We start from the raw sequence: 11,136 nt of genomic DNA on the forward strand, positions 1-11,136 counted from the left end.
ACAAAAAATAAATAGTCTTATAATATACAAGGGCAAGCTTTCTATAATTCCCCCGCAGCATAGAAGTTCTATCCTCCCCCTTATCCAACCGTCCATTCTAAATGGAGGGCTAAGATTGTCCCAATCACAATGTCACCACTCTACACTATTTTATTTTTAATTTTTTTTTATATAAACTATTTTGACACCAAATTTTGGACATCCATTCCTCTATTAAACTTTCACTAGCAAAAAAATAAAAATAAAAATATTTTCAATAAAATAAAATGACCAAAATACCTCTAAAAGTTTGGGTATTTTGGTTATTATATTTTATCAAAAAATTATTTTTAATAGGCACCCCAATGATCCCTAATGAAAAAATAACACGCATCAAATTTCATATTCATATAATTTGTATTAAAAAAACTAAAAATAAAATACTTTAAGATGTCGGATCTACAATCAAACGGTTAGTGGCTCTCTTGATCAAAATGGCACGGCTGAATGCTGAAGAGAAGATAGAAGTTCTATATTGTATGGGAAGCATAGAAACCTTTCCCAATATACAATCCCATATACATAAGACCTACACTATCATTAAAGGATTAAATTATCCCTGCAACATTTGACGGCTTAGGAAGGTGTGAGTTGCTGCATAAACAGAACGATGCTTTCATTGTATACGCTCCCAAACAGAACGATGCTTTCATGGTATACGCCCTCATTTGATACAAGTCGGTAAATGGCACCATCCTCCTAAGAGATAGCACTTTTACTGTTATTTAATTTTTAATTCATTTAGTGAAATTCTTATATCAAATACATATTTATGGGATTGTGTACCATACGATTACTTACCTTTGATATCAGGTCATGTTCATCCATGACCATGAAATGTAAAATCAGACAGTTTACAGCGTGTTACAGTTGTAATAATTTCCTCCTAAATTTTGAGCCCAGTCAATTGTAAAACTCTAGCCGAGAAAATTCGCATCTAACAGTTAAGAGAGATTTTAGCCTCCTTGACCTGAAAGTAAATGGTATTATAGTATAATTTTCCTAAAGTTTTTTTGGCCAAATGAAAAACTTAAAATTTCTCATTTCTTGAGAGAGGGAAAAGAAATGCACATAATGCAGATCCACAGGAGCAAATTGTACAATTGTTAGTGGAGGACAAAAAAGACCTACATAAAAAGATTACCTTGTTCTAAAATGTTTGATTCAGTTTAAAATCACCAGAGTAACTAAAAAAAACCGTTCTCATACACAACTAGATCTAACAATCCGGTTTGTGCTCAATCCTAATCCATGAGTTTTCTTAGGCACTTCTAGAGAAAATATTGGATCTGATTAGAATCAATAGAATTATTTTTTTTTAAAAAAGCCATGACTTTGCATACAACTAGATCTGAACCTCCAAATTAGACAGTTTGTGTTCAATTCGAAGGCATGATTTTTCTTGGGCACTTATAGTGTATGTAAATTGTAAGATCTCATCTTGTTCTTAAGTTGATCCCTAGGTTGAATTGACCACATACCCAAAAGTTGGGGTCCTAAAATGAACTTAATTAGTGTTTAAAGTTTTTACCTGATAGCAAATGTACAATTTGCTCCCACAGGAGCACAAAATATTTTCGAAAACTATATTTACAGTTTTCCATCATGGAACACTACTAAATCTTTATCTAAGGAAAGTTTGATCATACTAAGCAGCCCTTGAAGCCTTTTCTCAAGAAAGTTTCATCCAAATTCCTTCCTATGAAAACCAGCTTATTGATCCTTTTCTCGTCAGGTCCCCAAGGTTTGGATGGAACGCCATCTAACATGGAATGCACACCCTGCAAAATAATTCCATGATATGATGAGTCAACAACAGAAGTCTCTCTCTCTCTCTCTCTCTCTCTCTCCATGAATGTAACGAATCTGAAAAAAAAAAAAAAAATTCTCGCTCTTCATCTATTTATAAGAACCATATACTAGGAAAATGGCAACCAAATAAATGAATGGAATTATATATAAAAGAATGGAATCATGTAACAAATGACCTCAACAGCAGAACTGTCAGTAGTCATTTCCACAGTGAGAAATTCAGATTTCTTAATTTCAGTGTAAATTATAAAACAGCTTTTTTGTGGCACAAGGTTCGACTCAAGCATTGAACTCGTACACTCTTATATTGAATACGAGATTCAGAGTGGGCTTAAAGATCAAACTTTTGACACATGAACACAAAAGTGGCAAAATGACCCAATACCTCAAACTTCTCCAAATACAGAGAGAACCCTATGCCTCAACGTCATCATCTGCGCCTTATCCCTGTGCTTCAACATATGGACCCAAATGCAAGAGACACTCTCGTTCTCTTCAAGTATTAAAAATCCTTGCAGTAGATTACCAAGATGCAATCATGTTTTCTTAAACTGAGTATGCTTTCAAGATACAACAAAGCCCAATGAAGCACTATAATTATTCACAAATATATATGATCAAAGAAGATTCTGTAGAATACAAAGCCGTACTGATTTGCCTTTATGTTGATTTAGGTATGCACTCGATTTAAATTCAAAAGGAACAAATTTCTTAGAGATTTTTGTGTAAATTTTGTAGATAAAAGTAGTTTCTTAGAGATTTTGTAATTTCTTAGAGCTCGTAGAAGAAACATAATTTCGTTTCTCACTATATTTGTCGAAGTTCCTAAAACTTAGTTGATTTCTATTGGCTGTTGAAATGGTTAGGAGATACTGGCACAAAAGCAAGACAGTTGGCAAAGCGTTTGGCTGGTGGAGACACGTGCAAAGGTTTATGTGAAACTGCACGGTGGCGAGAAGTCACCACTTCAATAGCAGTGAAAATGTCCCGGAAACACTGCTTAACATGGCAAGAAGCCTTGGGCAGCAAAAATAAAAGAGTCCCGGCCCGAAGCCCAACCACCCAAAAGCAAAGAAGAGCCAATCAGTCAGCCGTGTGCTGTGTTAAGCACATAAGTTAAAAGCACCCAAAATCTGCATGGCACTCTCTCTTTTGAGCCCCCAGAAAGCTACAAGAAATGACTCCCACTTATATGACCACGAAATTTTCATTTCAAAGCAATATGGGACTAAAATTCATCCATTAGACGTATTCCTTTACTACCAACAAACCCAATCAAAGAAGAAAGAACAAAGGTGATTTGAAACAACCATAAATACAAACAAGGGAGGGAGAGAGAGATAAAGTAGGGCTTTTTTTTTGTCGGGGGGGGGGGGGGGGGGGGGGGGGGGGAGGAGGTGGTGGGAGGCATTTACCTGGAATACATAACGTCCATCTGATCCCTCAATGGACAAAACACCCTTCATCCTGTACAAGTCATCTCCCTTTTCTTCAACCAGTCTTTCAAGCCAATCATTGACCTGGAGTTTCACAATAGGAAAAAACAAAAAACACATCAAGTCCACTATTGAAGAAGAAAGGCTCCAGTTTTTATTATCGAAAAGGGAAAACCCTTGATTTTATCTCAAAGTTTCTGAAGTGGTTAGAGTATTTGTTTTAGATCTGCAAGAGCATAGGTTTCATCATTGGAGAGAGAGAGAGAGAGAGAGCAACCTCATCAAGATCCAGGTTTCCCTCAGAAACAATGCTAACAGAAGACACAGTTGAATCGTGGACATGGCCATGGTGATGGTCTCCATTTTGATCTACACATTAAGGAAAAAAAGAAGAAGTAAGTCCCATGGTATTCATATCTAAAAAATACCTTCATAAAAGTACAAACTAGTGGCCCGGGAAAAAGAAAAAAAAGATCTAAGAAAAGATTACAAAGCTAAGGCAACATATTTGTACCTAGGAAGCAATGAAGGATATGCATAGGTAGATTGCACACATATATTGCTGAAGTATTCTCTCTCTCTCTCTCTCTCTCTCTCTCTCTCTCTCTCTTCAGGTGTTCAAGAGGCAGTGTCACTTCAGTGAGAGAATGATGTGATGCATTTTTTTATAACAGATGTCTACAGAACTAGATTGGACTAATATCTGTGATGCTAAATTGTCCTATCATAGAAGAGGAAAGTGTAGTAGCAAGGATGCTACTATGTTTATGTAATACAAGTCACAATTAATACAGAATATATCATTCTGATTATCAAATTAAGTCTGGCCAAGCATAGAAATGATTATGTTGCTATAATTATAGAACAGAAACATAATTTACATAATAAAGACAGTACCACTGCCATGCTCATGATCATGATGATGTGCCCCATTAGAAGCATCAACTTGAACTTCAGATTCTATCCTGAAGACCAATACAAAAAACAAATTAGAAGAATGAAAAGGAGATGGATACTGCATAAGAAATAGAAAACAGGAAAACAAAATACAAAAACAAACTGGACTGTAAATAACAAAAAAAAAAAGACAAAAGATCAAGAGGAAATAAATTAAAATAAAGATAAAGAGAAATAAAATAAAGAAAAGAGACCACAAAAGGGAATAAGCAGGGTGAGTGACAGGCAGGGCCGGCTTGGCCCAAAATCCTAGGGCCCTAGCCCAACCCTTTGGCAAGGTCAATCCTGGCCCGGACATTTTCTCTCATATGTGACCAGGTTGGGCTGCGAACTGCCTGGCCTAGACCCCACCTAATAAGAATCTAGGCCAGAAACATCTATCCCAGGCCTGGCAGTCAGGCCACAAATTAAACGGACCATTATACTTGGGTAACAACAAAAAATATGTGACCATTGTATGTGGGCAAATCAATCCACTTTTATAAGGCAACAATTCTAGTAACTAGAAAGGGGAGAATTTAGATAACAAACACAAAAATAAAGAATTTGGGACCTGTCAAGATCATATCCACCAATTCCCAATACAAAGTCAACATCAACTTCCCCAAACTTGGCTTGTTTAATTTGAGCCATCCCATTGATAAGCTGCACACAGTAAGCTTCATGTCAATGACATTGTTCTTCATTATTGGAGCTTGCATCAAAACCTCATTTTGCCAATGTTCTTTACCAATAGACTAAAAACGAATAATTTGTATTAATAGAATGGTTAACAATTAGAAAATAATAGTGATTTTTATAGTGCAACTTCAGACCTTGAGTCTCGTGGTCAATGCCTCCAAGTCATCTTCACTCACCAAATCAATCTGCCCATGAAGAAACCAATGTGAGCAACACATGGCCTCAGAATGAATAACCAAATAACCGCACGACAAAAAGGTATGATAAGAATAAATAGTTTCTTAACGATTGTTATCCCAAAAGGAAAACATAATCCACATCACACCAAAGACTAAGAGAAAAGCATAAAAAATGTAAAAAGTTTCAATTCATGTATATTGACCTTGTTCAATATGAGCCTGTCAGCGTATGCGACTTGCTCAACTGCCTCGTTCACCACAAATCTTGGTTTTACCTCATCCATATGCTTCGTAGCATGCTTACAGTCAACTAAAGTGACAACACCATCAAGCTTAACATACCGTGCAACCAACTCATCTGAACAGAAAGTGTCAATAACAGGAGCTGGTTTTGCAAGGCCTGCAAGAAAACAAGCCCTTTTACTTACACAATGGACCAAATAACTCAAAACACAATTCAGTGGACGGAGAGAGAGACAGAGAGCTATTCCAAACACTTCCACTTTCACAAGACATCAATGAATAATTAAACATTTAAGAGTCGAATTATATCTATTAAGAGATGAAAAAAACTAAGACGGTGTTTGGATGGTCCTGTAAATGTATTAAAGAATGGGATTGTTAGTGAATAAGGTTAAAACGCGATCTTTTTTAAGAGGCAGATTCAGCCACTCACTTTTGTAGTGCCTCACCAAATAGCCAACAATTGTTTTGGGCGTAAAAATAAAAAATAGTGAATGGATAATTAGAAAAGTAAGTGGTTGAATCTGCCCACTTTTTTTAATACGTGGGATAGCATTTTGTGGCATTTTCCAAATCAGCAGGGGAGAGAAGGGCGGGTTATTCATGCATAGCTGTAAGCAGAAAAAACATTGCTATTTACGTTTGTTTAATTAACGTGAGATAAACAGGCTTCTTCATAAATAAGAGGTCCGTCTAAAGACATTTTTGGGTCTTGGCAAGTTAATGTTACCTGTAGTTTCTATAACAATGTGGTCGAACAGGTGCCTCTTTTTCTTGGCTAACTCCAGGAGCATCTTGACAAGATCACCTCTCACGGTGCAACAAAGACAACCATTGTTAACCATTATAATGTCCTCGTTCACAGAAGAGTGGTTAGCAACCAGTGAACCATCGATATCCACCTCTCCAAACTGCCAATAGCGGGAAGCAAATAAGGAAAAAATAGTAAAATGTCTTTGGGCTAAATCAACATCAATAATCTATTAAAGAATTAACAGCACAAGACAACATATTTTATCCAATTTTCTTCTACCCTTTTATCTGCAATCCTCATGTCTCTGAGGGTTTTTGTTCAAAGACTAGAGAAAAGAATATAGATATAAAATTCTAAACTAGAAACAAAGAATAAGGCCAAATGCTTGAGAAGGGTTCCATTAAATGAACAATGAAGCACACAGATTATACCTCATTCTCAATGACAGCAATTCTTTTTCCATGTTGAGCTGTTAAAATATGGTTGAGAAGAGTTGTCTGCAACAGATTCACCAAGTTAGATATCTCAAAAGAACAGGTAAGGGTTCAATAAAACAGATAAGAAAATACCTAATAAGAGAAACAAAACATGAGAATTTACCTTATCAAGACAAAAGGATTGACAGGAAGGTAAGTGCCAACTAACAAATAAGAATGAATTACATATCTTCGGAAAAGTTGACAGGATCCACCGCAGGACAATGATAGAAAAATAAAACCCATATGAACAAACATAAAATTTCAAACAAAAGGGCCTATTTTTCTAAAAGATCATTTCAAAATTTAGGACGCTGAAGAAACAAGATTGCGTCTCAAAAGTAAAGCATTTATCCTTACCCAAACAACAAAGAAAAGTAAAGCATGTATAACCAACACATCAAACACATATAAAGGTGACCCAACCCATCGAAAGCTGCTTTCCAAAAGCATCCAACCCAACTGTATCAAAGGTTGGTAATAACTAAAACCATTTCCTTCCATGTTCATCAAAACTGAAGTTCTTCTGAATTAACTGGTAGGTAACTGAAAGGAATATTCAATGACAGAAAACATTAATGTAACAAACAATCTATAGGCAAGTTCCTTAATCCACCCCCCCCCCCCCCCCCCCCCCCCACACACACACACAAAAACAAAAGGAGAGAGAGAGAGAGAGAGAGAGAGAGAGAGAGAGAGAGAGAGAGAGTTATACAAGAAAGAATTAAAGACTCATCTCATCAGTTATAGGCAGTTATAAATGAAGCGTTAAAATAACTGCTTTTGATGAAACAAGAAATAAATATGATCAGGAATTAGAATGAAGCCCAAGGAGATATCCATGGAACTTTGCAGTGGAAGAATTACTGGGAGTCATTTTGGAAAATGATTATCTCAAAGTTCATCAAGGGATGATTATCGGGAAATCTCTTAAGTTTTATCTGATAATAAGTAATTATTGAAATAAATTATGTGTAAGCAATAACAAACACTAACATTATATCAAAACTTAGGCAGCATAAATGTGATATTATTCAAAAAAAGATCTTTAATTGACACTAATAAAATTTAAATCATGCTTTGCCTTTTCTTACACAAATAGATTTCCATTCCTACACGACACTTGAATTTCATTCGAGTTTGAAAAATAAACCTCTTAAAGTTCGCAATTGTAAGAAACAGGGAGACAATATGCCTGCCATTTATATTTTGGCAATTATATGCTAAAACCAGCACTTCTTTCTAATTGTGGGAGCTTCCATGGCTTCAATATTGGATTGAAATTCCATATTTCACAGAACAGATGAAGAAAAATGAAAAATGGATGAAAACTTAATGCTAACCTTTCCAGAGCCGAGGAATCCAGTAATAACAGTAGCTGGAATACGAGAATCAGCAGCTAGCGAAGGCATGGAAGCAGCTTCTGCATCTTCATATGTTGGAGAAGACCATGTGATCATGGTCCTCCCATGGCAGTACCGAGACAGTGAAAGAGTAGAAACCCTAGATGTTTTTATTGAGGAATAAGACCTAGAAATCATATATGGAGATGTAGTTGCTACCCTTTCATGGCATAGAAAGGGAGAAACCCTACATTTAATTGATGATATAGTGTCATAACAAAGAGATGACGGACCCGACGAAACCCCAGATGGGTTGATGAAGGTCCTTACATGGTAAAGAGAAGAGGAAATCCTTGACGGAATTAATGGCCTATTCGTAGTTGCAGGAGAGAGAAAAAGTAAATTTAGGGTTAGGGTTTTCGCAGGAGCTCTGGTTAGCAAAAGAAATGCCGCCATCATTCAAGGAAATGGTGACGCAGAAATGAAGGGGTTCTTCAAAAACCTTCCAGGGTTTAAACGGTAGGGTATTTTAAAATTGCTAAATGACGAAAACGCCCTTCATTATATCAAATCCCTGTAACGAGGTATCTTTCTTACTCTCAATTAACCCAATATTTGTAGGACTTGTCACTAAATAAACATTTCTCTTTTTCAATTCTAAGAAAGCTGAGGCCTGATGGATAAAGCAACCCTATAAGTATAATTAACTTTTTAATTACTTGTGTTAGTGATTGAGAATCAATTTTTTAATGGGAAAATTACAAACAAACAAAAAAACCAATACTACATCCAACTTACCCCCAACATAACTTCCCCCAACCAAATAAAAAATAAAAAAAAATACCTAAACTGCCCTCCTTTCCTTTTACCTTACTTGCTCTGGCACTATGTAAGTGCGGTCCGGCAGTAGGGCTCTGGCACTGTAAAGTGCGATCCGACAATAGAGCTCCGGCATTGTGTAAAGAGAGGTCCGACAGTTGCAAAGAGAGGTCCGACAACACTAGGTTTAGGTCCGGTAGTTGTGTTAGGGCGATCTGGCACTTATGCGCTCTAACAATATGATGGTTCGCTCAGGGTCCGGTAATTGTGTTAGGGCGATCTGGCACTTATGCACTCGGACAATGTCATGGTTCGATCTGGCAATGTGCTACTGGTCCAAAAGTCTGGCAAGAATGATTTTTGTATAAGGGAAGGCATTTCCGTCTAATGAATTTTTTTCTTGGGGTATTTGCATAGAAAGTTTGTTTTGGGGAAAAAATATATGTTGGGGGTAAGTTGCATAGTGTTTTTTTTTTTTTTTGCAATTTTCCCTTTTTTTTAAACTGGAGACTTCTGATCCAGTTCGTCGATCTGGATGCAGAATTAGTCAGGACCGAATCAGTTTCAAAATAGCATGGGTCATGGCTCATCCTAATACCCTATTTCTTTTCTTTTTTACTGATTTTTTTTTAATCTTACCTAATATTTTCTATGGTCCTCCCTAAATCACTTTTAATTTTTCTTTTATTTCTTTTATTTTTTATTTTTTATTTGTTATTTATCATCGATCCAGACAATTCAAGAATGATTTGGATCACTAATCTAAATAGGGATTGGGGTTGGACAATCCACTCCACCAATTTTTTTTTTAACACTGATTTATATATTTAAGGATGCAATTTCTATAAGGCCTAAGCCTTATAATAAAAAGTAAGGCTTCACATCAAAGTCTTGTTTGAAAAACACTCCAGGAAACACTTCAAGCATGGAAAATCCCTAAGATGGCCCTAACATCTATTTTAACTAACGATTATGAAATTTGTAGCTCAAGAAATGGTACAGATCTTATGGATTCATGAACATTTGAAAATGAACTGCCCAAAAAATGTGTTACAATATACACTATTTTTAAAGTTTGAAATCATAGCTTTAAACAATCAAAGTAAGCCGGGCTTCTAAATAGTGTCCAAATATGCTTTTTCAAAAAGCAATAAATTTTGTGATGACCTGAAAATTTATTTTTATCTCTAATTAAAAAATTTAAAACTTCAAAAATGGTGTAGATCGGATCTATCAACATTTGAAAATGGATGGCCTAATTAATGCATTACAAGATGCACTATTTTCCAGACTTAAAATTCATGTGTTTTCACATCTATACATCTCGAGGTAGAGATAATCGCTTCGAGGGTTTTTCAACATCGAAACAATCTCTTCCAATGAATTTTTGAGGTGTGCCTTAATTTGATTGTTTAAGGCCTCGATCTTATATAAACTTTTTCTTTTATATATAAGACAATTGTTTCATGTGGGCTGAACCGCATTTCTAAATGTGTGATCCAGAAAATGTAAAGCATCCATCTTAAAGATGGATGCAAGTAGGTGTTCCATCTAAAAACATTGGAAACTAACGGTCCAAATGCTTTCTTGCTAGAATTATTATTTCTAGTTTTTAAAATTTATTTATTTATTCATATTCATGATCTCCATGTTAGAGATTGCATATCTTTAAAAATTAAGTCTTAAAATCCATCTCAAAAATAGATTTATTAAGAGGCCAGCATTTGTACATATGCAGGCTTGGCCGCATAGAAATCGGGTCCTTTTATATATATATATATATATATATATATATATATATATATATATATATATATATATATATATATATATATATATATAGAAGATACTACAAAACGGCTATAGGTGAAAAAAAACAGTGATTTCGCCTACTCTCATCACCGTCCAAAGTTCATCGTACAGTCACGATTGTCCAGTAGTGTTTCATTTCTCATTTGTTTTCTACAAATCAGAATGATATGAAATTTAGAAATATTTTTCATAAAAAAATAGGTGAATCTACGAAAAATATCAAAAAAATCTTTTACATAAAATAAATTGACCAAATACCTCTGAAAAGTTTCAAGGGTATTTTAGTAATTTTTTACAAATTATTATTTTTTATATTTTTATTAGGTGTACCTCACTAATATGTACACACACTCCAAATTTCAGATAATTCTGATTTGTAAAAAACAAATGAAAAATGAAATACTATTGGACAATCGTGATCGTGCGATGAACTTTGGACAGTGATGAAGATAGGCAAAATCACTGTTTATTTTCGCCTATAGGTGTTGGGAAGACTTTTCTTATATATATATATATATATGTGTGTGTGTGTGTGACTATACGATGAACTTTGAACGATGATGAGGGTAGGCAAAATCATTGTTC

The 11,136-nt window shown here is 35.2% G+C and overlaps 1 protein-coding gene across 4 annotated transcripts; it reads right to left on the bottom strand.

Moving 5' to 3' along the window:
* Window positions 1-600: 600 nt before the first annotated feature.
* Window positions 601-8,389, bottom strand: LOC18443917 (uncharacterized). 4 transcript variants are annotated; one of them, XM_020673371.2, is made up of 11 exons: window positions 7,921-8,389; window positions 6,533-6,598; window positions 6,078-6,258; window positions 5,308-5,504; window positions 5,060-5,110; window positions 4,798-4,889; window positions 4,185-4,252; window positions 3,565-3,656; window positions 3,267-3,371; window positions 1,689-1,820; window positions 601-738 (listed from the first exon to the last, which is right to left on the bottom strand). In XM_020673371.2, exons 1-11 carry the CDS (start codon window positions 8,377-8,379, stop codon window positions 616-618), a joined length of 1,566 nt encoding a protein of 521 aa, XP_020529030.2. In that variant the 5' UTR covers window positions 8,380-8,389; the 3' UTR covers window positions 601-615. The 4 variants fall into 4 exon arrangements, 2 of the variants coding, with proteins under 2 accessions (XP_020529030.2, XP_088717042.1); XM_088860916.1 differs by lacking the exon at window positions 601-738 and adding an exon at window positions 753-1,009; XR_016051318.1 differs by lacking the exon at window positions 601-738 and adding an exon at window positions 2,237-2,344 and having other exon boundaries at window positions 1,528-1,820.
* Between the last annotated feature and the right edge of the window lie 2,747 nt (window positions 8,390-11,136).

This window comes from Amborella trichopoda, chromosome 3 (assembly GCF_054954075.1).
Source record: "Amborella trichopoda isolate Santa Cruz 75 chromosome 3, AtrichopodaSantaCruz75HAP2 v2.0, whole genome shotgun sequence".
In the NCBI taxonomy this organism is placed as follows: Eukaryota; Viridiplantae; Streptophyta; class Magnoliopsida; order Amborellales; family Amborellaceae; genus Amborella; species Amborella trichopoda.